Source organism: Sciurus carolinensis, chromosome 9 (assembly GCF_902686445.1).
Source record: "Sciurus carolinensis chromosome 9, mSciCar1.2, whole genome shotgun sequence".
NCBI classification, from domain to species: Eukaryota; Metazoa; Chordata; class Mammalia; order Rodentia; family Sciuridae; genus Sciurus; species Sciurus carolinensis.
The window spans coordinates 96,486,786-96,512,968 of NC_062221.1; the positions used below are offsets into that span (position 1 = coordinate 96,486,786).

General features: G+C 34.3%; 1 protein-coding gene across 1 annotated transcript in view; it reads right to left on the bottom strand.

The window, feature by feature from the left end:
- Positions 1 to 26,183, bottom strand: part of Epha6 (EPH receptor A6) — an 874,627-nt gene that overhangs the window by 230,207 nt on the left and 618,237 nt on the right. The window contains exons 8-10 of the mRNA XM_047563348.1: positions 12,852 to 12,960; positions 8,075 to 8,145; positions 4,892 to 5,017 (exon numbers count right to left, since the gene is read on the bottom strand). Of these exons, the coding sequence (XP_047419304.1) occupies positions 4,892 to 5,017; positions 8,075 to 8,145; positions 12,852 to 12,960 (306 nt within the window). The remainder of the gene's footprint in view (positions 1 to 4,891; positions 5,018 to 8,074; positions 8,146 to 12,851; positions 12,961 to 26,183) is intronic.

A 26,183-nucleotide genomic window follows, 5' to 3' on the forward strand; every position in this document is an offset into this window, starting at 1 on the left:
TGTTGTTAAACTTATCTTTTAGTTTATTGATAATGCCAAGAAGTGTTCAGGACTACCAAAAAAAAAAAAAATCTACCACAAATTCTTTAAGTAGATAAAGAAGAACAAAAAATGATCTCATTTAAATCTAGAGGATATAGACCCTCAACACAAATTTCTTCTTGTAAAAAGATAATTGGGAAACCACATTTGGGATACTGCTTACATTTCTTTTGTGTTTCAGGAAAGTCTAATATGACTGTAAAAGAGGGACAAACATAATAAAGGGATATTCTTTAAAATAACTGTGTTAATGAAGATAATCTAGAATTACATTCTCAAGGAAGAGGACTGCTGGGTTAGGGTGGCAGGGGAATTAGGAAAAGCACAAAAGTTCACGTGTTCTCTTGTACATCATCAAGGGCAAATATGACCTCAAAAGAAATGGCAACTACGGAATAAAAATACTAGGCTGAATACATCACCCTGTTGACCTTATGTCCTTTTTGTTGTCCTTTCAACTTCCTTTTACCTGCAGGTGGCTGCAGAGAAGCCAAGAGTTAAACTTTCTAGTCTACTTTCTGGAAGAGAAAAAATATGGTGACACTAAGCCAGCAGAGAAGGCTGACAGCAGAGGCAATAATGAGTTTTGTATAGATAAAGGGATAGAATATGAAAGACGGGGAAGACATTATGCATTTCCATTGAGACTAGGGAAGGTCAAATCTAAGAAGGGTGCCCTATGGGCTTGGAAACACAAGAATTTTTTTCAATGGCATAATGTTTGAAAATTATAGACATTCTGCTAGGCAAGATTTTCTTAAAATGGTATAGGATCCGTTCTGCTCTGAAAAAGGGACAGCCTTTCAATGACCTTTTCCAGACCATGATTAAAATTCAGTTTACCAGTTTCCTCATTATCTCTTAAGATATGTGTAAAATAATGATTCTACCCTAATCTGACTTGGCTTTTTTAGCCTGAGAATTTCTGCTTTAAAGTCCTCTGCCCACAGTATTTCATTTTATGATGCAAAAAAGTCAAAGGAGATAGATGATCTTGATAGTCTCCTATGCAACAGAGCTTGCTCACTTCATTTAAATGGAAATGTGCATTTTCATGGAAATTCAGGCCTGTATTGATGAACAAAGATAAGCTGCCACTTTTAAATAGAATAGTGATATACAAAAAAAAAAAAAAAAAGATGTCTTAGAAAACCCATAAAAACCAATGAAACTTACTGTGAAAGATAGGAAATATTAAAAGTATATATATTTATATGTCTATATGTTTGTATTGATACATTAAGTTCTCAAAGGTTTAGTTGCATAGTATTTAGATGGTTACAAAGTTGAAAATCCCAGGATAAAGGTTGGAGAAGACAGGTTGAATATATATGTGTCTGATGAGCCCAGCGATTTCATATGACAAAACTAATTAGCACCTTGTCTTTTATAAGTAAGTATTAGTCTTCTAATAAACATTGTTCAGTGACTGTGTCCCGAAATCTCATGGGTCAAATATAACACCATTTCCCAAGCTCTTCTCTTTCTGAAGTTCTTAATGTGTTATTTTTACATTCTTTTTTTTTATAACTCATTTAGGAAATATGATTGTTTACTGTATCCCTCAACTAGAAATATACGAAGAATACATAACTGTTTCTCTGATTAAAAAACAAAAAACAACAACAATAAAAAAAAAAAAAAGGAGGTCTGGTAGGTTTTTCTTAGACAACGAATTGTGACTCTACCAACTCCTCTCCATCCCACTCTCAGTCCTCTAATCCTGAGCAGCTTTCTCCTAGCAGTCGTCAGGACCTGAAGTCTGTCCTCTTCCATCTGTCCCACCCAACCCACTTCTACCCAGCATCTACTTTACCACAGAAGTCATTTAATTTACATTTCCAAGAACTATCTAATACACCCAGATGATGCGGAAATGGAATCTGGGAAGAAAAAATCAGTATGTGGGGCAAAAATAGAGGACAGGAGACAACCTAAGGAAAATATTCAAAGTTAGGCAAATGTGCCATGGATGTTACATTATAATTATTAAGTTTTCTACAAACTGACCGATATTGACCTCAGAAAATCATACCCTGAAGTATGGGACATTGGCATGCCATGCTGAAGGATATCACAAGGGCCTTTCAGGGACCTCTCTCTGATCTTCCCCTGCCTTCTTGCCCCACTTTTTCCCTGAAACAATGCATAGAAACCAGAACTCCTCTTCCCCAAAGTGAGTTATACAAACTAGATTTATTACTGTAACCTTTTCCCACCTTTCTGTGCAGGAGCTGGTGTACAGAAATTCTCTGAACTACCTTGTCTGACAGATCAGAAGACCCTCATTCCAGAGGGTTCCTGCCCGCTACCAAGGAGGAAGGAATGTTAAAGAAGAGCCAAGACCAATCTGAATAGAGAGGCCTTGCTGGGCTTCCCTCTTTAGTCTGTTACCATGATATTATAGGCTCCCTCCAATTACGTTTCTACATGGCTGTCCATGTTTCATCCAATCTAAGTGCACAAGTAGCTGTGGTCCTTATGATGGATGAGGAAAAGCATCACACTGTTTACATCCCTATGAAGAATGATTCCTGCACACTGCTGCTGTGGGAAATCTCTGGCATCCATCAGATAGTCCACATGCAAAGCTTTAGATACACAAACTAATGGAATTCCCTAGTACTAGGTAAGGGCACACAGAGGAACCATAGGTTACATAGCTTTGTCTTACAGAATGCTTTTATTTTCATGATTTTTCAAAGATGGACAGTAAAAGGACCCTTAGCATATTGTTTGAGAGTTAAAATAGTCAAAGATGAATATAGCTTTAAAAAAAAGAGACACCAACACATAGGACTGACTACATAGTTTCAATATTCTGTCTTTGTCAAATGAATGATATTCCATTATGGCTTCAGTTCAGGAAAATCAGGTAAATATAAAATTAAGATAGTCCCTTTGGTAGCTATTGATTTATTTGGTAGAATCTGTTATACCTTTTTGGGGGGGATTTATACTTTGATTAGGGGGAAAAAAACCTCCAAAAACTAAAGAAAATTTAACTTCTTTATATCATTCATACTTCAATACTTGATTTTTTTCTTTCAACACTATGATTACAAACACTGGTTTTTAATTTAGTCACAAAGTGTTATAATAGAAAATGCTTCTACTGTAGTAAGTGAGTACTGAACCATACCAATGAAAGGCCACGTCACTTTTTCCAAGGGACCAGAAGAAAGTCAAACATAGTGCACAATGGAAACTATTCACCCTCCTTTCCTCTCCATTCTTCTGTCTAAATAAAACAACCTCCAAAACAAAATGAGTTTAATGCAATCACTCTGTAATTATGCCTGTTGGTGTGCTCTTTGTTCAGTAGAAGTAAATGGAGAAACCAGTTCTATTCCAGGTCCTTAATCTTTCTGATATGGCAACCTCTTTGGGTGAGAGCATAAGAATCAAATATATAGGACTCTTGTGTCAGCACTCCAAGGGACATCTGGTCATGCAGGAGATAAAGCTATGACTTGTGCATAGGGAATGGGGCAAATTCAAGGAGAGCTCTTTCCAAAAGTCCTAGGAATTTCTGAGGTAGTGCTAGTACCTAAGAAATCAGGTTGCATTCATGGGCATTGTGCTGTGAGTTCAGAAGAACCCTGCAGTTGGTTTAATGCTTTGTTCTCAACATCTTAAAATTCTTAATTTTTCAACAAGAGACACTGCATTTTCATTTGCACTGGACCCTGCAAATTATGTAACCTGACCTTCTGAGGGAGAAGGGGTTTGAAAGGGGAAAAACTGCTTTCTTTTGACCTTTGAAAATACCTGACTGGCTGGAATGACCCTGCTTGGGTTTATTCTCTTCTCTCCAAAGGATAACTCCTATTCAGGTTTTGATGAAACCTATACTCCCCTTCAAGATCCAGACTCCCTTCTCTATTTTAGGAAGACATTTTTCTCTGCACCCCATGACCTCTTTAGCTACATCCATAGCTGCCTTGGCATGATTATATTTCCAAACTCTAGTGTGTATCCATTTGATTATATTTGCATCTGAACCCTGAGATGTGAATAGATGTGTTTCCAATTTCCAGGATATTGCCTCAAACACAGAGATGAAGAGACAGAACTCTTTATCCTTCCTCTCAGCTGAAAGTTCTTTGACCAGATTGTGGGGAGGCAGACCAAGGAGTAAAGGAGTTGGGGTCCATGCAAGTCCATTCAGAACTAGAGTTCCTCTGCCAGCATGGACTACTCACTTTGAGTCAAGGACTTGAAAAGAGGAGTCAGCCTTTATTCTTGAGTGCCTTTGTTACATAAGCTTAGTGCTTTCATAATCAATGTACAGCATAAATACTTGTGGGTTGATTTACACTTAATTTGCATTTATCCATAACAGTTGAGTAATTGTTCTGAGTATTGGACTATTCTACAGAGGGAGAATTATCAATTTGCATTAAAATGATATAAAACTATATTGAACCAAATTTTACCTTCAGTGATTCTCAGAACACTTCTGAATCTTAAAGAGCCTCAAGGTCATCATTATGAATATTAATTATAGTAGAAGTCTATAGATGTTGAGGCTTAAGTAAATCTATAATAACCTATGAAAAACTCCTGAAATTGCATTTTCAAAATAAATTCTGGAAGCACTCTAGTTTCACTGTGATCTTCTTTATGAAAGAAAACTATAGGATGTTAAAAATAACTTTTGTGAAATTTCTCACTGTTTGGAAACTAAATATGGACACTTATACTTTAAAGAAATAGCATAACAAATATAATTTTGTCCTTAAAATTTTTAAATGACCAAAATACTAAGATTTAAAATATTATGCTATTAATCAGCTACAAAGCCATTAAGCCATCACATATTCAAAAGTGTAGATTTTATGCTTACCTGCCCCAATGACTCTTTCGATGCGAATTCTAGAAGGATCTATTTCTTTTGCAAATTCATGGACTGCTAGGGATGGGTCTTCATAGGTATCTGGATCAATGTAAGTTTTAACTCCTGGGAAACGCACTGCAACAAAAATAAAAGAATATTTTAGTAGTCATACATCTTGTGAACACATAAAAGAAGGCAAGACATACTAAAGTATGTCTCATCTTGTTACACAAATTCTTCTCTTTTTCTTAGATATTCTTCTTCCCTTCCCTCCTTTAAAGCTTGAACTGCTTGCATTTATTTACTTTACAACGTAAATGAGTGGGTTGTTCAGTTTCCAGAAAATACTTTAGCTTACTCATCCACTAGAAGAAGACCCATACATTTCATACTTCTCTAGTCAGGGTGTGGGGAAATGAGGCATTACTCACTGTCAATAAGCTAGCACCAGACGGTCCCTCAAAACCAATAGGTTTTTGTAAATATATGCTCCAATTCTGTGGTCTCTCTCTTCCAGAAACTCTCCAGCAGCAGAACAGAATGGAAGGCAGTGACAGGGAGGGCCACTACAGATACAGGCCTTTCCTGTGTTCTCTGAGTTGCCTTCCTGGCCAGACTGCTAAGGTCTTACAAAGAAGCAACTTTAACCTGGTGGGCAGGGTGGGAACCAAGGGCTCAGATCTTGTCATTTGTGGTATAGCTGTTGCTGCTCCTCTAGTGGCTATAAAGTGTTCACAGCCCACCAGCAACTGGGATGAGTAGGGATGGTTAGAAATATGAAAGCATGGCTGCCAGTTCATTTGTGAATGTCTGAAGTCACAGACTGCCTGTGAATGTGGCTCTGTTTTGCTCACTGATTGCTGTTTTCTGCTTTAGATTGCTAGCTCTTGGAGAACAGATCATTTCTCATATATTTGTGCATCTTTTCAATACTTTATGTATGGTTTTAGAGGTAATACTCACACCATCTTTATTAAATCACAGGGATTAAAGGACCAAAGCTAAATTTGTGTCGGAGTGAATAGTACTTGGTTTTGTTACTACTTAGATTAAAAACCATATTAATCCAGAATCAAGTATTGTTTGGGGCTGCTTGGAAACGTGTTTTCACAAGAAAATCTCAAACACAAATAAAAGATAACAAAATGAGTTTAGAGGAGGTGACTGAATGCCCATTATTAGCAGTAATTTGCTTCATTATTCTTCATGCTCACTGCCTTCATTTATTACCTCCTGTCTGCTGTATTAGTGCTTGATATTCAATCACAAAAAATTAGTATTTCTCAAATAGCACCATAAAAGCATATTTTCAAGTATACTTACACCTGACACTGATTAGGAAATGCTATGCTGTTCTTCACTTCTCAAAGTTCAGATTGGAGGAAAGGAGAACAGGGTCTCTACTACCTCCATGTCATAGGCCATGTGATATTATTGTAACTTGGTAAGAATTGTGATTTCAAATTGAGTTCTGTAAACTCAAATCTGGTAGATGATTAGATGATTAGTGACATCTAACTGGATATAGGGACATGTTGAAAACACCGTTTCAGGTGCAGAGAACAACTATCATTTACTAACCCATACATCGTTCTAATAATGAAGCTGTTCAATTATTTAAGATGACACACATTTCTACGGAATAAACTAATTAGTTAATATTACTTTCTTATAAAGACAATATATATATATAGCATAGGAAATAAAGACAAGCATAGTTTAGATTTTATTTATTTGGTTAGTAACTGATTTATTACTTTTTCAAATTTTTATTGGTGCAGTTTAATTCTATATAATGGTGGAATTTGTTGTTACATATTCATACATACACACAACACTATAATCTGGCCAATATCATTCCTGGTAACTAACTCATTTAACTTATGTCTGTTTTCTAAGCATCAGTTTAGTTTAGTTTTATTTTTTCCCTATCTCCTTGGCTGCCTCACGTTATTTTCAATGCTTCTTGCTGTGCCCATCTGGTTTAGTTTATGCTAAACTGGTACTTAGAAAACAGATAATAAATACCCTAGGAGCACCTTTTCCCTAAGCATCTCACTACTAAACGTCCTGCAGTGAATCTTAAGGTTGCTCAGCGTAAGTCATCTGTCCAGGTGTCGGGATCCACGCTTCTGCAATCTGTTTACAGTGTTTCCAGGTCATCCCATGCCAGATATTGGCTCTCTCAGCTCTGAGAGAGCACTGAGACTCCAACTATTGTACAAAAGAACAACCTGTGAGAGTGTCGAAAACTGCATATGTCTTAGTCCTAACCTGGACCTGCCCAGTCAAACCTTGGTGTGTGAGGGTGGAACATTCTGTTGCAGATGATCCATTGACTACTCTAAGAAACCATATTAGACTTAGGAATGGTTCTAAATTATCCCACTAATTTTTAATATCCTCACTTAAATCCCATTCTCCCTTGAAAAAGGACATAGATTGGAAAGTAACGTATTCCTTTGTTTAATTTGAAATAAAAGATGAATTTAAAGAGTTAAATGAGTTGCTTCATGTATTATCTCTACATTGCAGTTAGAGAAACACCCCTTTCTCGTTAATTCAGTGTCTCGTGGTAGAGAAACTGTCTTGAAAGTAGTTTGCAATTTGGAGGTGGAGGTGGAGGTGGGTGTTAGGGAGGAGAGGATGGCAATTATCAAACCAACTATAGTGGCAATTACAGCTAGCTTGGGAAGAGATCCTCAAATGAATATAACTGTGTAGTCAGTGCAAAGATTCCTTATATATTCTAAAAGTTAGAGAGCTGATATTCTTTTTTAGTGTTAATGAATAAATTATTTTGTTATATGTTCAAATGAGAGTCCCTACAAGAAGGAGTAAAGATCCCTTATTATCTCTGTAACTCATCTACTAAATAAAATGGATGCTGATCCTGTGAGTGGTAAATAAGTAGATATAATCAGTCAACTTATATTTTTAGCAAATTCAGTCTGTTGTGTTTTCCAGCAAGCACAACTGGGAAAAAGGTAATGCAATTTAATGAGAAGCAGGTGCAATTTCTACAAACAAATCTGGAAACCAGATGACAGCTTTAACACTGAAAGGTTAGAAGTGGGTTTTGTTGTTGCTATTGTTGTTTCTTTCCTCAACTCAATGGAGGTAAGTTTGAAATGAACTCTAAAAGTGCTAGAACAGTATAAAATAATGGAAGGGAGTTGCCACACTACTTACAATGCCCATTCTGCAAGTGGTTTCTTCTTTTCTCTTCTGACTTCATTTTAGCCTTTATGTACCACTGACACCTTTTAAAAAAGCAAACAGAACGTATTTTTAAGAATTATGTGGGATAAGAACCAACAGCAATTAAAATAGATATCATCCATAGACAAGGTTCATGCTATAAAGACCACTTTTAAGAATATCTTTGTAGTATGTGCAAACATTACCTATTTTTATAATGTGTACACATTGTGATGTGTATCAAAATTATCCCAGATAAGTACAAAGTACTGTGAAGTAGATTGATCCAAAACAGGAATCATATAATATTTTTATTATCTGCAAAACCATCATTTCTTTCTTGTATGAGTTATAATACCTGGAGATTGTAAAATGTTTTTAAAATCAAAAAGGAAAAAATGATTTTGAGTCAATCTCAGAAGTTAAGGAAGGTATCTTCCATTTTCAATGCTAACCAACATGAAGGTTTTATTTCTTTAATAATTGAAATCTGGTGGAAGAATATTCTGTTCTCTCAGTGGATATCTGGGTTTCCATGACTTTTTCAATACAAATAAATTCAACAACATCTCTATGATCCGACAGTTCATCAAACTGCTCATTCTAGTTGGTTGAACCAAATATATCTCTGGTACACAATCCAATCTTTCACTGCGAATTTTGCCTCAAATTCTCTGCAAGTTGAATATTTATCAGAGATCTCTTAAACTTTTCATAGGATAATTTTCAGTGAGTGCTCCTCTACCAATGGGCATAACAAATACTTTAAAATAAATTTTTTTTCTTATGTAATTCAAATTGTTTTCTCCAGGATGAGAATATTGAAGTGGCTTCTGATGTCATATAAATTTGCAGACGTGGAAATTGAAAGCTGAAAATAATTTGGTATAAATTTTTCTCTATATCATTTTCTTTTTTTAAGTGTTATTCATTTTCTGCTCCAAATCTCAAATAAAGGTAACATTTGAGCCCTTAAGTTTATCAATCTTTGTTTAACCAACAAAGATTGGAATGTTTTACATTTGTTGTGTTTATGTGTTAAGGCAATACCTTCTGATATCACATAAAATACTTTCCACATATGTATGTGTTATTTAAATCATTATTTACTGAACTATTTTATGGAAAATAAGGCATTAACTCATGTTCCACATGTCACTTATAAATATAACTTATAAGTTACAGCTAATTTTACTGTATATTAAATCACTATTAAAAGATCATTTAAATATAATTTCCATGATGAGTGGAATTTTTTTTCCTTTTGGGGATAAATATGACACTGTTGTTAAATAAAATCATTTTTATGTGAGTACCTCAAACTTTTTGAAAGAATTTTCAAGATAGAAAATAAGAATCTTCACAAATCAAATTAACCATCTGGTCTAAACCATCACAGTTAACGTGGTATAATTTGTGTCTTTGGAGTTAAGTTTTTTTATATGACCTTATTTTACTTCAATAATCTAATAAGCTTTCTGGACTCCAGAGCATATTGTCTGTAAATGGGTGCAATTTCATGATAAATGGAGCATTATCAGTGCCCTCAAATTAACGCAATTGGGAGAATTATGAGATAGAGGGCATTGAACACAAAGTAAGTTTTATTCTTCTAAATATTTCCATAATAAAGTTTGATAAACATGTAGAAATGCAGAAAGTTTTTGCAACTTGATGTTTTTAACCAAACCAAAATGTCACTGCAGCTTCACATAAAACAAGCGTTTCTATTTATTTTCCTTTTCCAGTCTTGTACCTTTTACCTCAAAGCAACTTTCTTTCAATTGTTCCCACCCCCAGCCATCATTATCTTCTGATCCCTCTCCTTGCATTTTAGGATTAGAAGAATTTCAGCATGCTTTTCAGTGAAAAGAACAGGCCTGCACCAATATGTACAGTTTTTCTTTTTTGTTTTTATTACTGGTGGGCCCTCATGGTGGTTGTTATGGTTTGGATGTGAGGTTCCCCCCAAAAGCTCACACGTGAGACAAAGCAGGAAGATTCAGAGGAGAAATGATTGGGTCATGAGAGTCTTAACACAATCAGTGAATTAATCCCTTAGGGGATTAATTGAAGTGGTAGGGTGTGGCTGGAGGAGATGTGAATTGGGTAGTGATGTTGGGGTATATATTTTGTATCCAGAGAGCAGAGTCTCTCTCTCAATCTCTCTCTCTCTCTCTCTCTCTCTCTCTCTCTCTCTCTTTCTGCTTCCTTCTGCCATACTCTTCCACCATGATGTTCTGCCTCACCTTGAGCCCTGAGGAATGGAGCCAGCCTTCTATAGACTAAGACCTCTGAAACCAAGAGCCCTTAAATAAACCTTTCATCCTCTATAATTGTGCTTGTCAGATCATTTAGTCACAGCAGCAAAAAAGCTGATTAAAACAGTGGTTAAGGTTTTTTTATAAGCTGTGTTTACTTTAGGCATGAAGATCTTGTCTTCAACCTAATGATTTACTGGTTTGGCAACTCAAAATTTGTTTTTATTCATTATAAAAGATGGGTTGTATCTAAGCTGTACTAACGGTAAAGAAGTTAGCTCCCAGAATAAAGGGAGAGAGTTGAAGGAAAACAATGACAGCATAATGTGGCCACACTAGTATTTTCACTAGGATGAACTTATGTCCTACATTCTTTCATGTCTGTTTATTTTTTCTTATATCAATAGCCAGTATTCTTCTACCAGTTACTTACGCTCTGAAAATGAGAACCTGAGATATTCTTTATTAATTCCAAGAGCATCACTATGTCTGTTTATATATGTGAATATGTTTTTTTTAAAATTCTTTTAATTTTCTGTCACACTTTTGAACTCTGAATTTTTAGTTTTATTTTATTAGAGTGTTATAGTTATACATAGTAGTTGGGTTCATCCCAACAAACTCATACCTGCATGGAATTCCATTTCAGTTCATGATCCCCCTTTTCCCTCCCCCTTTTCTCTCCCCTTATCCTCCTGTCCTCCCTCCCCTCTCCCACATTTCTTCCTCTACTAGTCTTCCTTTTACTCGTCTATTTATATTTGATTGATTCTTTTCACTTATGCATAAATGTGATACTCTCTGTGGTATATTTGTATGTATGTATAACATGATTTTTTAAAAATTTTAAAGTAGCACTGTGGTAAATGTGCTACTTTAAAACAAATTTAATATAGAAATCACTATTTTCAACTTTACTGCTTTAGAATATTCATTGTTTCTGTGTTCCTTGATAAGTTTGGTAAAAGTAGGCTTGATACAATGAAATCTTTGATAGCAATTATATTAGGAACCCAAAATGATAAGTTATCTAAGTACTTGTCAACTTATTTATCTCTACCTTGTACTCTGGTGTCAATATTGTAGGTGATTTTTTATATATGCACATCCTAGCTTAAAACTCAAAGGACTTGATGGTGTTTTCATTCCTGTTACAGAAACCTATTCTACAATTTCTATAATTGAATACAGTTGTTAAATGAATTTTAATAAAATATAGGTATCTCAGCAGAGTTTTTAAATTAATAAAACAAAGATTGCTTGTAGTTCACTGAACTACTACTCCTGACAGTAGCTATTTATTATTCCTGAGTTTTTCTTTTTCCTGTTTTTTATCAGATGCCAGGTTTTCTGGTAGGATTTATGCACTTTAGCTAATGTCAGCATGGATGTGTACTGTCTGGCTGGACTTACTTTGGTTTTAAATCACAGCATTGGTATTTTGCCATACATGTATGCTACAAATTATCCAAGAATTCTTGAGGTATTTTTGTGCCCCTATTGATAGCTACATCAATATTTCTCTGTATAGAAATGATCTGGGGATATTTATGATTTCTAACAGAAACCTTGGTCAAATATCAAGGGTTAAATAAGACATAACACTTTTAAAACAATTTCTTACATATTCCTTCTTCTTTCTGAATTGTCAGTATCTGAGTCACAGTAATAATCATCCAATATACTTAAAAATCAATAAATGTTTTTAGTGTATTAAATTATCATACCAAACCAATATAAAAATACAAACTAAGGTTCAGATGGGTGAAGGACTCTGACCACTATTCAGGATTCAAATTTAGGTCTTTTGCTATTTATTTATTTATTTATTTTTTAAATACAGGGTTTTTTTTTTGTTGTTGTTGTTTTGTTTTTTTGTTTTTTGGTTGATGGACCTTTATTTTATTTATTTATATGCAGTGCTGAGAACTGAACCCAGTGCCTTAGTCATGCCAGGCAAGCACTTTACCACTGAATCACAACCCTAGCCCCTTGCTATTTTATAGTTATCATTAATTTATATTTTCATCCATATTACCCTAAGGTAAAGAAATACCAGATTCATAAACCCAATTAACATTATTATACTAAGGAAAGCCTTAATATTTAATTGATAAAACATCACACTTCTGTAATATTAAGTTTGTAAAAGTTTTTATATAAATTGTTTGCTCTGCAATATTTTTTTCCTAGAGAAATATCTTTCATAGTATCATTTGAATATAGTAAATGAAAAACTCAGAAGTAACTTACAGAGTACAAATTTATCATTCATAGATTTCAGACTTCTTTTACCAAGGTTTTGGGTGCTCCTGTGCTCAGGGGCTTGTTGGCACCAAGGACTAATGATGGCGGCCATGTTGTCATGTGAAGCTCTCTATCAGAGCATAATCTGCCAGGATACCTCTTTGGCTCAGCTGTGCTTTGCTATACTTAAAAGCATTTAAATATGCAATGTATAAAAAGAGTGGTTATTCAAAATCTTGAAAATAATCTATTTCAGTTACCTGCCAGTGATTAAGAAGAACAAAGTGAGGATGACGAGAAGAGTGAATCCCCCAACAGCGGCGGTGGCGATCACCAGAATCTGCCCTTGTTCTGCTGCCATGTCAGAAGCTGAAACACAGATGTAACATTAGAATTTACCCTAATTTATGCTACAACGTAGTACCTGTTTGAAAATGTGGCAATGGAGTCCAAACAAATCCAACATATTTAGTCTTTATTTCAGAATTCAGTATGTAGGATGCTAACCCCAAATAAATGAGCTTTGTCTAAGAGCTGAAGAGTTGAGGTCATCACCCACCACATAAGTCCTTCTTTCCTACAAAAATATGAAAAAAGTAGATTTATTCTTAGTACCTCACATTTTAAGTTTGTGTTACAAAATAAAATAAAGAGAGGGACTAAAGGTTTTATTTTATATAATTGCTTATTTTATCTCCTTTAAAAACCTTTGAGCCAGTAGACAAGGCTTCACAGACTCTTTTGGTATCTGTTTCCACAAAGTTGAAAGACTTGTATCATTCCTTTTAAGATTAGTCTTCTAAAGATAGCCTCTTCAACAAATGGTGCTAGGAAAACTGGAAATCCATATGTAGGAAAATGAAATTGAAACTCTATCTCTCACCCTACACAAAACTCAAAGTGGATCAAGGACTTAGACCCTGTACCTACTAGAAGAAAATGTAGGCTCAACTCTCTATCATGTCAGCTTAGAACTGACTTCCTCAACAAGACTCCTAAAACATAAGAAGAAAAATCAGGAATCAGTAAATGGGATGGTATCAAACTAAAGAGCTTCTTCACAGCTAAGGAAACAATCAATGTGAACAGAGAGCCTACAGAATGGGAGAAAATCTTTGGTACCTGTACCTCAGATAGAGCATTAATCTCCAGGACATATAAAGAACTCAAAATACTTAACAAAAACAACAACAACAACAAAACCCCACAAGTAACCCAATCAATAAAAGGGCAAAGGAACTGAATAGGCACTTCACAGAAGAAATATAAATGGTCAACAAATATATGAAAAAATTTTCAACATCTCTAGCAATTGGAGAAATCCAAATTAAAACTACACTAAGATTTCATCTCCTGTCAGAATGACAATTATCAAGAATATAAGCAACAATAAATATTGGCAAGGATGTTGGGGGAAAAGTTACACTCATACATTGTTGGTGGGAATGCAAATTGGTGTAACCACTCTGGAAAGCAGTATGGAGATTCCTCAGAAAACCTGGAATGTAGCTGGCGATTATCACACTCTTCAGTATATACCCAAAGGACTTAAAATCAGCATACTACAGTGAGGCAACCACATTAATGTTTATAGCAGTTCAATGCTCAATAGCCAATGTATGGAACCAATCTAGGTGTCCTTCAACAGATGAATGGATAAAGGAAATGTGGCATATATACACAATGGAATATCATTCAGTCATAAAGAATGAAATTATAGCATTTGCCAATAAATGAATGGAAGTGGAGACTATCATGTTAAGTGAAATAAGCCAATTCCAAAAAACCAAAGGCCAAATGTTCTCTCTCATACGCAGATGCTAACACACAATAAGCATTAAGTAGGGGGCTGGTAAGGAAGAATAGAAGTTCATCAGATTAGACAAAGGGAAATGAAGGAAAGGGAGGAGGATGGGAATAGAAAAGGCAGTAGAATGAGTTCAACATAACTTTCTTTGTTCATATATGAATATATGACCAGTGTAATGCCACATTATGGACAATCACAAGAATGTGATCCTAATTAGAATACGTTAAAAACCATGTATGTACATTATGTCAAAATACACTGTACTTTAGGGTATATATAAAAAGAGCAAATAAAAAATTGAAAAACAAGTAAGTTAACTTAATAAAAACTTTAACACAAAAAAGAATTATCTTTTATATATTTCGTAGAACTAAGTTCAAACATTAAATGTATAAGTGTCCCCCCACACATCACAATGATATATATATGTATATATATATATGTTTAGATATCTTTTTCTATATATCTGTATCTATCTACATATAGATATATAGCTAATAGGTGCTTAGATATTCGGCAGTATTTGGAAAAATGATAATTAAAATGCTATTTTTATTTAGAAAACAATCATATAACACGGAACAAAATGCTACTTTTTCATTGTCAAATTTTTTTTTTCTTTTTATCATGGTTCTGGAGATCAAACATAGGGCCTTGTGCATGATAGGGAAGAAAATCTTAAAACTGCATGGAGTACACATTTAACAAATCTTTTAGCGATGTTTCAAAATGTTAGTTCAATTTGTTTATTAACACTCCTCATTTTCTGTATTACTGAACCATAATTCAAATACAATTTTTATAGGGTGGGACAGGAAACTACACAAGAATAGAGGTAAGGAAACTGAAACACAGAAAAATTGAAGAGTTTACTCTCATAAGACTATGACAGAATTCAGGTTTCCAGCTTCTTGTTTCATTTCTTCTTCATATAAAATTCATAATAATAAATCAGTTATCAGTTTCTATAATATTAAATCAATAAGACCATTTAATATTGCTTAAGTTAAAGCTTGTTTTTATTTTGATTATTTTAAATGAATAATATCTGTTAATCTCATAAGTCATAGGAAACAAATTTAATTTTAAAATATATAATCACAAAGCAAACTGAGCTGTGCATGGTAGTGCATACCTGTAATCCCCGTAATTCAGGAGGGTAAGACAGGAGGATTGCACATTCCAGGCTAGCCTTGGAATCTTACTGAGACCCTGTCTCAAAATAAAAATAATAATGTGCTCTTGGGTTCATAATAAGCATAAAATAAATAACATAAATAAAGAAGTAGATAAGTAAATGAATAAATAAATAATAAATAAAAAGGACTGGGGATACATCCCAGTAGTGGAGTACCTAGTGTTGTTCAGACCCTAATGTGTGTGTGTCTTGGGGGAGGGAGGTAAACTGCATCATTTTCTATTCTAAAAAGTTATTAAACTTGTGTACTTCAAGGTTTCCATAGAAGTGAATTTAGTATTGTAGTAAACTATGTGCAACAATATATTCAGAATAATAACATTCTCATAATATGATATATGTCCTGTAGAAAATTTGAACCTTTAGTGCGATTGTCAAGGCATTAAGGAAACAGTCCTAGCATTTAAGAAACTTTTTAAGAAATCTAAATGTAAATAAAAACAAATTTATATATGTTCAGTTTTCAGTAAGAGAAAATGTATTAACTTTGGAAGTAGATTTTTGTCATTCTGATTTAATCAAGGTATTTTCAGGCAGTCTGTTACAATGTTGAGTTGTTAGCTCATAATCTGTACAAATACAAGTTAAATAGTTGCACCTTATCCGATACATAATGCATCAAAGATTTTTTATTTGGTCTTCACTGAATTTCCTAATCTTCAAAATAGCACTGGGAATTACTGTTGTGTGCCCAAATGTCACATTTTCTCATTGAAAATTATAAAATAGCAAATTTTAAGTAGTTCTTGTTATAGAAAATAACATTAGCTCATTGAAGATAAAGAAGATGGCATTTTAAAAGAAAACATAATTTACACAGCAACTGCTGTGTTTATAAGTTAATAATATTGTTCAAGAGTGTTGTTCCTGGAGCATATATTTTCACAGTGTTCAGGCAGGTAGTAATTTATCGAGACCATATATTCAAAGTTCAGATGAGGAATAAGATTATGTAACTGGGTGCCTTTTTGAAAATCAGAATATTTTGCTATAGAAAATTGTGTTGACTTAAATAATTACACAGTAAACTTCCAGTTGTACTAATATGTCTCTTTTTGCACACTTCAATTACATATTTATGAACTGTTCAATTAAAAATTTAGTTGGACAACAAAATATTAAGTTATGACACTTTGAAAAATGCCTATTCCTGTATAATTGTCTCTTAAATTTCTGTACTGGGAATCTGAAATAGTCCCCTATGGAGAATGAAATATGTAAATAATCAAATTATTTGAAAACAAGAGTGTCTAATGAGGCACACTTTTATAGTGGGAGCAAAATGTTATAGATGATGAGGCCGAGATGGTTGGGAAAATACCACCAACATCCTCATCTTCATCAACAACAGTCGCTACTTTAATAGTCTTCTATGTTCCTGGAATAATGCATTGAGCTTCAGATTCACATGAAATTTACGTTCATGGTCTTGATTAGGTAGGTACTGTTATTATTCCTGGTGTAATTAGTTATGTTACTTGTCAAACATCACTCCTATCATACATGGGAGATCTGGCAATCCACTCTGAACTGTCTCCAAGCCTTTGCTATTAATGGTACTTGAAACCACCACTTCACTAACAGGACCATCTAATAGAACTAGATCTTTTGTTGTCCAAGTACAATTATAGCCTTGCTTGACCTTTGACATCTATAATGTAAAAATGTTGGATTAAATATTTGCAAATCTTTCAGACCAATTTTAAATTTTCAATATCACAATTTTAAATGCCACAATAAAATGTATTTTAAATATCACTATCTTTCAGACTAATTTTACCATGTTATTGGGCTACCCATTAAAGTTACAATCAAATATTTGAAAGAACAAGACTTGCCATATGCAAATAAGGGAACACCCAGGACCTGCGCTGAAACCCTTGGTCCTGACATAGGTAATTTCTGTGTTTTTTTTATATTAGTGTGGGTTTATCACAGAGCTCTGACTTCATCTCAGGATAAATTCCAAAACCCTCAACTCTTTACAAATGCCTGCAGTACATGTCTCCAGATTTATCATTCTCTATCCATGCTGAATTTCTTCCAGTTTCTTGACTTAGCCCAACTTTCTCTGCTGGTCAATTCCTATTCAGTTTTCCTTCATGAACATCACATCAGTTTTCTGAACATCAAATCAGAAGTTTTCTTTCTGGTAGTTTAGATTTGCTTAGACTCCCAGACCTATGGACTCTTTAAAGACTTCTACCAATAATATAATCATATTTTATTAAAATTATCTTTTTGTAAACTGTCTTTTCTATTGGAATGCAAATTCCATGGGGGCAGGGAATTTATTCACTATGGTATCTGTAGTGAGTTGAATGAAGACACACCTTCCCTCTCTTCTCAAAAAGGGAATGTATTAAGAAGTCTCAATCACTCTGGATTATCCAGGTGGTCCAAAATCCATTGATACATGTCCTTATAAGAGACTGAAGAGGAGAGGAAAAAGAGGAGAAGGTCATGTGAAGACAGAGACTGGTGCTATAGTACCACAAGCTAAGGAACATGTGTGGACACCAGAAGTTGGATGTGGCAAAGGATTCTCCCTAAGACCCTTTGGCCTCCAGAACTGTGTTCTGTTATTTTAAGATACTCATTTTGTGATAATTTGTTACCACAGCCCCAGGAAACTCATATAGGGTCCAACCTATGGGACATTATACATGGTAGTAGCTTAATAGCATTTCTTTGAGTGAATGAATAAATGATCATTTGCACTGAATGAATCTAGTCAGAAAAGGTTGGGTTAATCTGTAAGCAATTCATATTCTCACCCTTCCCTTGATATGTGAGGAAGATTTACCTGAAATGCAGCTATGCAGTGTAAATGAAGAGAATATACCTGAAATTAATTTTATCATGAGAATCCTATTATTCTGTATGCTTGGAAGAAATGCTTCCTGGAAGGCAGAAACTACTGGAAAATTCACACTTCCAAATTTTACTAGGTTGGGTAGTTTAAGCTCAGAAATGTGAATATAAAGTTAATAAATATTTATTAAGTATTTTATTTGGTAAAATAAAATAAGTATTTGGTGCCAGGGATTGAACCCAGTGGCACTCAACCATTGAGCCATGTCCCCAATCTTCTTATTTTTTGAGACAGAGTCTTGCTAAGTTGCTTAGGGACTTGCAAAATTGCTGAGGCTGGCTTTGCACTTTCAATCCTCCTGCCTCAGTCTCCAGAGCTGCTGGGATTACAGGCCTGTGCCTATTATATACCAAGCACTGGGGATATAGTGATGAACACACCAGAAGCAGTTACTACGCTCATGAACTTACAGTTCAGTGGTGAAGACAGACACTGAACAAAATATTACAAGAAAAGATCTTATTACAGAAGGGAAACTATAAAACGATAGAATAGACAGCCCATGACAGTGAGTCAGCTGACCCAGAAGTTGGGAAGATATAACATGTTGGAAAGAAGGAGGAGGAGGAGAAAGAAGAAGAAATGCCCTATGGCCAGAGGCCTCACTGACTTGATTCATTTAAACAGACACAAGCAAGCCATAAAATTACCTACCAAATTGATTCAGTAAAATACAGTATATCTACAAATCCCTCTGTTGTAAAAACTTGTCTACAGTACTATTTATTTTTGCAATCCTGAGAAAAAGCTTATTTTTAATTAGTTTTGTAGGGAAAATTTATAACTTACCCTCATGAGTAACACCTATAGAGAGCTAACTTGTCTTTAAAAAGAACCATAATGAAAATCATAGGAAGAAATGAAATTTATTTGAAATTAGTTGATTGGAAATGTTCCTTCACTTAATGGGTTGAGGTTGTCTTCTTAGAAAAAGATTAAGTATGTTAAAACAATATATTTTGTTTCATGGTTTTGGAAAGGAGCACATTTCCTTAAGAGGAAGCAATTATCTAAAAAAATAAAATGTTGCAAAATTATTACTGAATGAGGACTTAGCACCTAGCCACTGCTTGATATAATTCAGGATGACATTATTAAGTAAGGTTTGCTTTAGCTGTTTCCATTTAAAGAGGAAAAAGTGAAGTTCTTTACTTGGAATCAAAATACTTAAAAAAAAATAGATTGCGTGTCTTTAGGAAAGTATGTGAGAAAAGCAATTTGGCTATTTTTAACTGAAGATTTTTCTTCTATGGAGGCATATGATTTTGTCTCCCTGTAATCAAGATTATTCTAGTTTATATTTACATTTCAAAGTAAAATGTATTATTTGTATTCTGTGTCATTTTCTGTGGAATAGCTTTTCAAAGTTAACTCTTTTCTGTTATGAACATCCTTTTTAAATTATTGGAGACAGCAGTCTTAAGATTTTTTTAAAAATAAAGTATTTCTCAAAAATGCTGCCTGTTGAAATAAACTATCTTCATCATTTCATCAAAATGAATTCTTGTTTTTTTTGGGTACAGTCTAAATATCAACAAAGTCATGGATAGACAGCAGCCATATAAAAATTAATTTTAAGTTTATTTGCAACTGATACAGGAAAATTCTCCTCTCAGGTCATATATAGCAATCATAATTTGTCTAATCTTATGAGAATGAAATGCACACACACACATACACACACAACCTAACAAGATATAATAGAGACCAATTAATCTGCACAATCTCAACACCACATGCTCAGGTGAACATGAGTATGAGGTACAAATGAAAATTGAGGAAAGGTTTCTCCCAGAACATACTCCTGTGACTTAGTAGATGAAATCACTATTATCTTGCCCATCTAGACTTAAAAGCATATTTCTATCTTTGATTTTTCTACAACTCTGAGTCCCACCTTAAAATTTTTGTCATGTCTCATATCATCTTGTCTTTGTTTCCACTAGCATGGTTGAATGCCAAACTTCAGCTCCATGCGACTAGATTAGTTTTTTGATTTTCGGTCCAGTTGCCTTTCCGCAGTACCTCTTCCCATTCTCTCCCATATTGTATAGCCAGATAATCTTTCTACAATATAATATTTGAAAATATTCAGAATCTTTCCCATTGCCTAGAGGGTAAAATTATACCTTCCTGGTGGGTCAACCATCTCAGAGATTTGTAAGCACAAAACTTTGGAGTCAGCCCTCATACAAGTTCATTTTGCCCTCCAGTTGTCATCAGTACTGTCATCTGTACCTTTTAAGTATTCCTTAGATTTATCCTCATTCTCTCCAATTTCCACTGCTATTTAGGTTTTTGTCTTATCACATTTATTTGAAATCCATTAGATGGCAGCCTCAATGATGTGAAATGCAGTTGAGCAATAGCAAGTGAGACCAAAAATAAAAAAATAAACAATATCCTCCAGATATCCACCTGATGTTCACAAAAGAACAATACACAGTTTACTCCGAAATAGAGCTTTGCTTCCTCGTGCTTTTACTTTAGACATATTTGTCGATTACCAGTTCATGAAACAGTACAAAAGTCATAGGTTAGAAATGACATAGTGGGATGGGCATCAGAAGAGAGAAAGCTGAATAGAAGAGCACACTGGGCATATTGACAGAAGAGAGGGGGAGAGCTGAAAATATGACATCTCCAAATATACACCAGTCAGGAGTCAGAAATCAGAAATTTAGGATCCTGGAAATCAGCCCTACAAAATTCAAGGAGCAACAGAGTATTCACTATGTTTTAACTCATCACATTGACAAGGTCATCCACGGTCAATTAAAAACATACTGAGATAAATTCAAGACATTTTATTTAAAAGGACAAGAGTTTGTAGATGCATGATTAGAAAAATATTTCTCTCCAACAAAAATGTTAAAAACAATGGTTTTTAGACCAAACACCTGGAGGAAAATTTCAAGTATCAAAATGATTCATTTTCTTAGGGATTCTATTGTTTGGCACATTTCAACTACATTTTAACTTAGAAATAATATCTTTAGACTTTCTATACAACAAGGAATTGGCCTACTGCCTTATACAGGATAGATATTAATAAATGTATATTGCTCATAAAAAAATAAAGAATATATTTTAGACATAAAGATAACATCTCCCTGGTTGAAGAATAGTTTTCTTATTTGATTTACATGGCAATTGTAATCCTTAAACATGTCTTAGGTTTCATAAATGATACCTCGTAAATTGCACTTTTGAATTTAGATTTAGTATGCTCATTGACAAGTTAATAGAAAAACATGTGAGTTAATTTATTTTTTTCCTAAATAGCTCTGTCTTGGCTTTAAATGAAACAAATATTAGAGAAAGAGGTATAAACATTGTATTAGTATCTTTTATTCTCATTTAATACTTGATGCCATCTACCAATAGGAAAATATTTTTAAGGTTAGAAATCAAAGCTACTGGAGAGATTCTCTGTTCCACTCAAGACAGCTGATTACTGAGTTCTCAGTTGGACAGAAACAAACCACAGACACCATCTCTATTGCAGTGGAGACCTTAGCAGGGATTATACTTGTTTTGTGATTTGACATCAATGCTTTTTTCTACAGTTCTGCTGCTTGCCCTGAAACAATGCAATTCAGTACATCAAACTGTGGTTACACTGTAATGCCAAAGATTTCAAGATTCACTCTTCTTGATGACCTCAATTTACTTGTCAGACAAAAAATGCCAAATGATACAGGGATAATTGGAAAATGTGAGTTTGGTATAACTTGATGGAGTGTCAGAAACAGAGGCAGGTACTCAGCATGATGAAAGACCTTTTTTTTAAAAAGAAAAATATTATGTTCTTTAGTAAGTGGTCAAGATGTCTTGCCACAAATAGGCGTCATGTGACAAATTTCAAAAATAACAATGAGGCATTAAAAAAATGAGAACTATTGTCAACATTATAAATGTCAAGGATTTAATTTTTAATTATCCATGTTTCATACTATTATTGGCAGTTGAGATAGGTCTTTAAGAATATTTTTGCAACTAAAATATTTCTATCTTTATACATATGTTTTATCCTTTTTTTAAAAAAATACCAAGTATAGAAAAGAATTTCCTTACAAATTTTACAAATTCTCCAGATCACTAACCTGGAACCAATGATTTTTTTCAATTTCAAATACTATTCACCTTGTATCATAATATTAATAGTGGGTACTGAATAGTGTTAAACATATTTATACAGTTGAAGTTATGACTTCTTAAAATAACAGCTACTATAATTTGAGGTAAATAGTTTTTTAATTAAATGTATTGCCATTTGAGATCACAACTTTCATAAAGCTGATAAACTCAAAGATTTATCTATAATCTGCTTTTCACCAAAAATATTTAAGTGAAGTAATGTCAATTTAAAAGCACGCATTTGCTTATTTAGAAAAAGTTCTAGAAAATATCTTGAGGAAATTCTCATTCATTGAATCATTATTCATTCAAAAATAATAAAAAATATCCATCTCCATGCATATGAAACACTGTGCTACAGAGCTTGGGTTAGTAAGGACTGTAGTATAGTTTCCCTGTCTCAGAATTTTCTCTTCAGTGACATGGACAGATAGACAAACGTTGATTGTAACGTCGTCATAAAGTTATTTTTCACATGGAGGTTGTTATCATAGGCGATGAGTGGGAGGATTGCAACTTAGATATAAGGAAGCAAAGTAAGACCAAGGAGGTGATTTTGAGCTAAATCTGGAATGATTAAAATAAATTAGAAGTCTCCAAGTGGTAAGTGGATGTTGGGGTATTCTAGGTGAAGAAACAACATCTCAAATAAGACACATCAAAATAGCCCAATGTCTACAGGAGTTGTTTAGGTACTTTGAGCTGTCTGAGACATAGACCAAAATGCAGAAGAAGCTGGAGAGATAGGCCAAGACAGGTCAGGAAAATTCAAAGTGACCCTAATATACATGTTTTTTTGTTTGTTTGTTTTTCCTCAAGTTACCATTAGTATTCAGGTTCAGGAGTAGAGGAAGGTGCAAATACATGAGGAGACCCTATTGGATGACAAACTAGCAGACCAGAAAACAGAGTTGAGACTGAGAAATCGTTGGACATAGTTGGAGAGCCAGGATCTGGCCTGACTCTCATGCTACTTCTTTTACTTTCCAGTTATGGGAGACAACTAAGTCCCACTTCTCATTATGCCAGCTGAACTTCTGTGTCTTGAAATTGAGAATCCTATTTAGTAAAATGGACCAAAAGGAAGCAATTTGATTGTATGTATAACTTATGAGGATGGAGGATAAACAGGCCTTTATATTTTCAACCTCAAGACTAGTAGCTCCTATGTTTATTATATTCTTTAGCTGAATTCTTTCTACCTAACTTGACATTTTTCTTTGTATTTTAATGCTAACCAGCTTCCTCAGTCTTTTTGCCCATCACCTGATGCATAGGATTGGAATACTAACATGAAGTGAAGTGGAGATTTTTACCTTTCTAAAACAGTCTTTTGTTATACAAAGAATATTAAATGTTCTGCCAGGAGAGACCTCAATTTATTTTTTCCTTAATGGACTGATAGTTTCAGGGAGAAAATCAGTCCTGTCTCTCCTATATTTAATGGATTTCATATTGATTTATAAAAACTGCATGGAACAGAAAAATAAATAAACAAAACCCCAAAATAAAAACAAATGAGCAGATATTTCTGGCAAGTTTAGCAAGGCAACATGTTAAAATTAGAATGTGGGAGAATCTGCCCAATTCAAACCCATCTAATTATAAACTCATTACCACCAAAATATCAGAGCTAAATTAATTAAAGCATGTGGAAGGTTTTTACTCAATTCTCGCAGTAAATGGCAATGTAGATTTGATGCTACAATTGTCCCTCATGTGGCTTCAGTACAACTGTTTCTGGAGGCCAAATTGTCTTAGTTTTTTAGACCCAAGTTCTATTGCCCCAATAATTGAGAGCCTGGGCATTTAACAGGGAGGGACCTGCCATTGCTTTATGCCCACGGCCATTCCATCATCCCTGAAAGTGAAAAAGTTCTAAGGGAAGTTTTTGAATCATTACTTGAAACTGTTTGGAAGAAAATCAAACTATTTACCTCATATAACCTCTCAAAGAGTCACCAGGATCAATTCTGGAGAGATTTAAAAGAACCCACTCTACTTCTAGAAGGGCCAACCCTATGGTACCACAAAACTATGGCTCCATCAATTTTCTGCACACCCTCAATAATTTATACGATGCTTCTCCTCAAACCACATATGTGAAGTCTCCAAGTCTTCAAGCAAAATATTTGGTATTATAAGCAAGATAGTTTTAGGCCCAATGACCCTACTACTTAATACTATTACTCTGAATAAAATGAATTTTTTGCTATGTATTTTGATATTTCACTAAGTTTCTGCTTCATCATCTGTGGAATCAAGTTAACTACAAAAATGGGCTCAAGGGCCAGGCATGTGGAACAGGAAGAGTGCTTGTCTAACACATGCCACATCCTGGGTTTGATCCCCAACAATGCAGAAAAAAAAAAAAAAGTTACTATTATGATTTACAGATGTGGGGGTAAATATCCCTTTAAAACTGGACTAAAGGAGAGAAATTTCCTAACATATTCATTCACATTATCATGTAATATAAACCAGCACCTTGTGTTATATATTCATTTTAAAACTAATACCTTTATGATAGAATACTGATTTTAGACAAAGTGGTTATTTACCATCCTGGTAGATAGAAAGATAGACTTTTCCTAGATGCTGATATGGGTTTAATTTTTCAACAACTAGAATTGATTTCAGGATACAAATAATTCTGCTACCCTACTGCTGCCAGAAAAAATTGAGCATCATCAACTTTATCAACACTAAAATCATTTTCTTTGGCAGACAAAAGGCAATTGATCACAGCTCTATGCACGACAAGCTATTTCCATTTTGTACAGGCATTCTTTTTCCCATAGTTTATCCAGGAAAGTGTGCTAGAGTTAAGCAGCTCAGCATAACTTTTTCTAGGGAAACATTATTCTTTGGGTTTCTTTTTGATGAGTTGGAACACCTGCTTTGAAAAATTTCCAGGCCAGAATCATCTTTTTTCATGGTATCCTGTGGTGTGAGCCTCTGGTCCTTCAATAGAGAGTGTGTCTAATTGTGGGAGCAGACTCAAATCTGCTTCCTAAGTACAATCTTTGCCCTGCTTGCAGCCCATTTTAGTGCAAATGAAGGGGGGGAGGCTTTATTTTTATTGGCAAAAAACTATAGTAGAAGGCTTTCTATGTCTCTTCCTTTTATTTTTATACAATTTATATCATCTATCGATAATGGAAATAGGAAATTCACATTCTAAGCCCTCACTAAAGAGTAATCTCAGCATCTTTAGCACCTTCTGGTGAATCTTTAGCTCTGTTTCAGAAAACTGCCTCCACCTGCCAGGTGGAACCTTGGAAAATGGTACAGATTCTGACACCTAGTCCTATGGATTGAATTAGAGATGGAGATCTGATCCAAAGTGGGCCCACCTTATTCCGTCTTTTAGCAGTAGGGATTTGGATTTACAACTAGTTTTGAAGTTTTGGTGCATGGTTGAAATGAATGGAAATGTAAACTTGTAGAGGCCATAGACATCTTCTCCTAACTGAACAGACACACATCAAACTTGTCTTTAGAGAACAAAACAGAGATGAGTGGTTGTGTAGATTTATAACAAGACTGACTGCCTTTGTTCCTAAAAG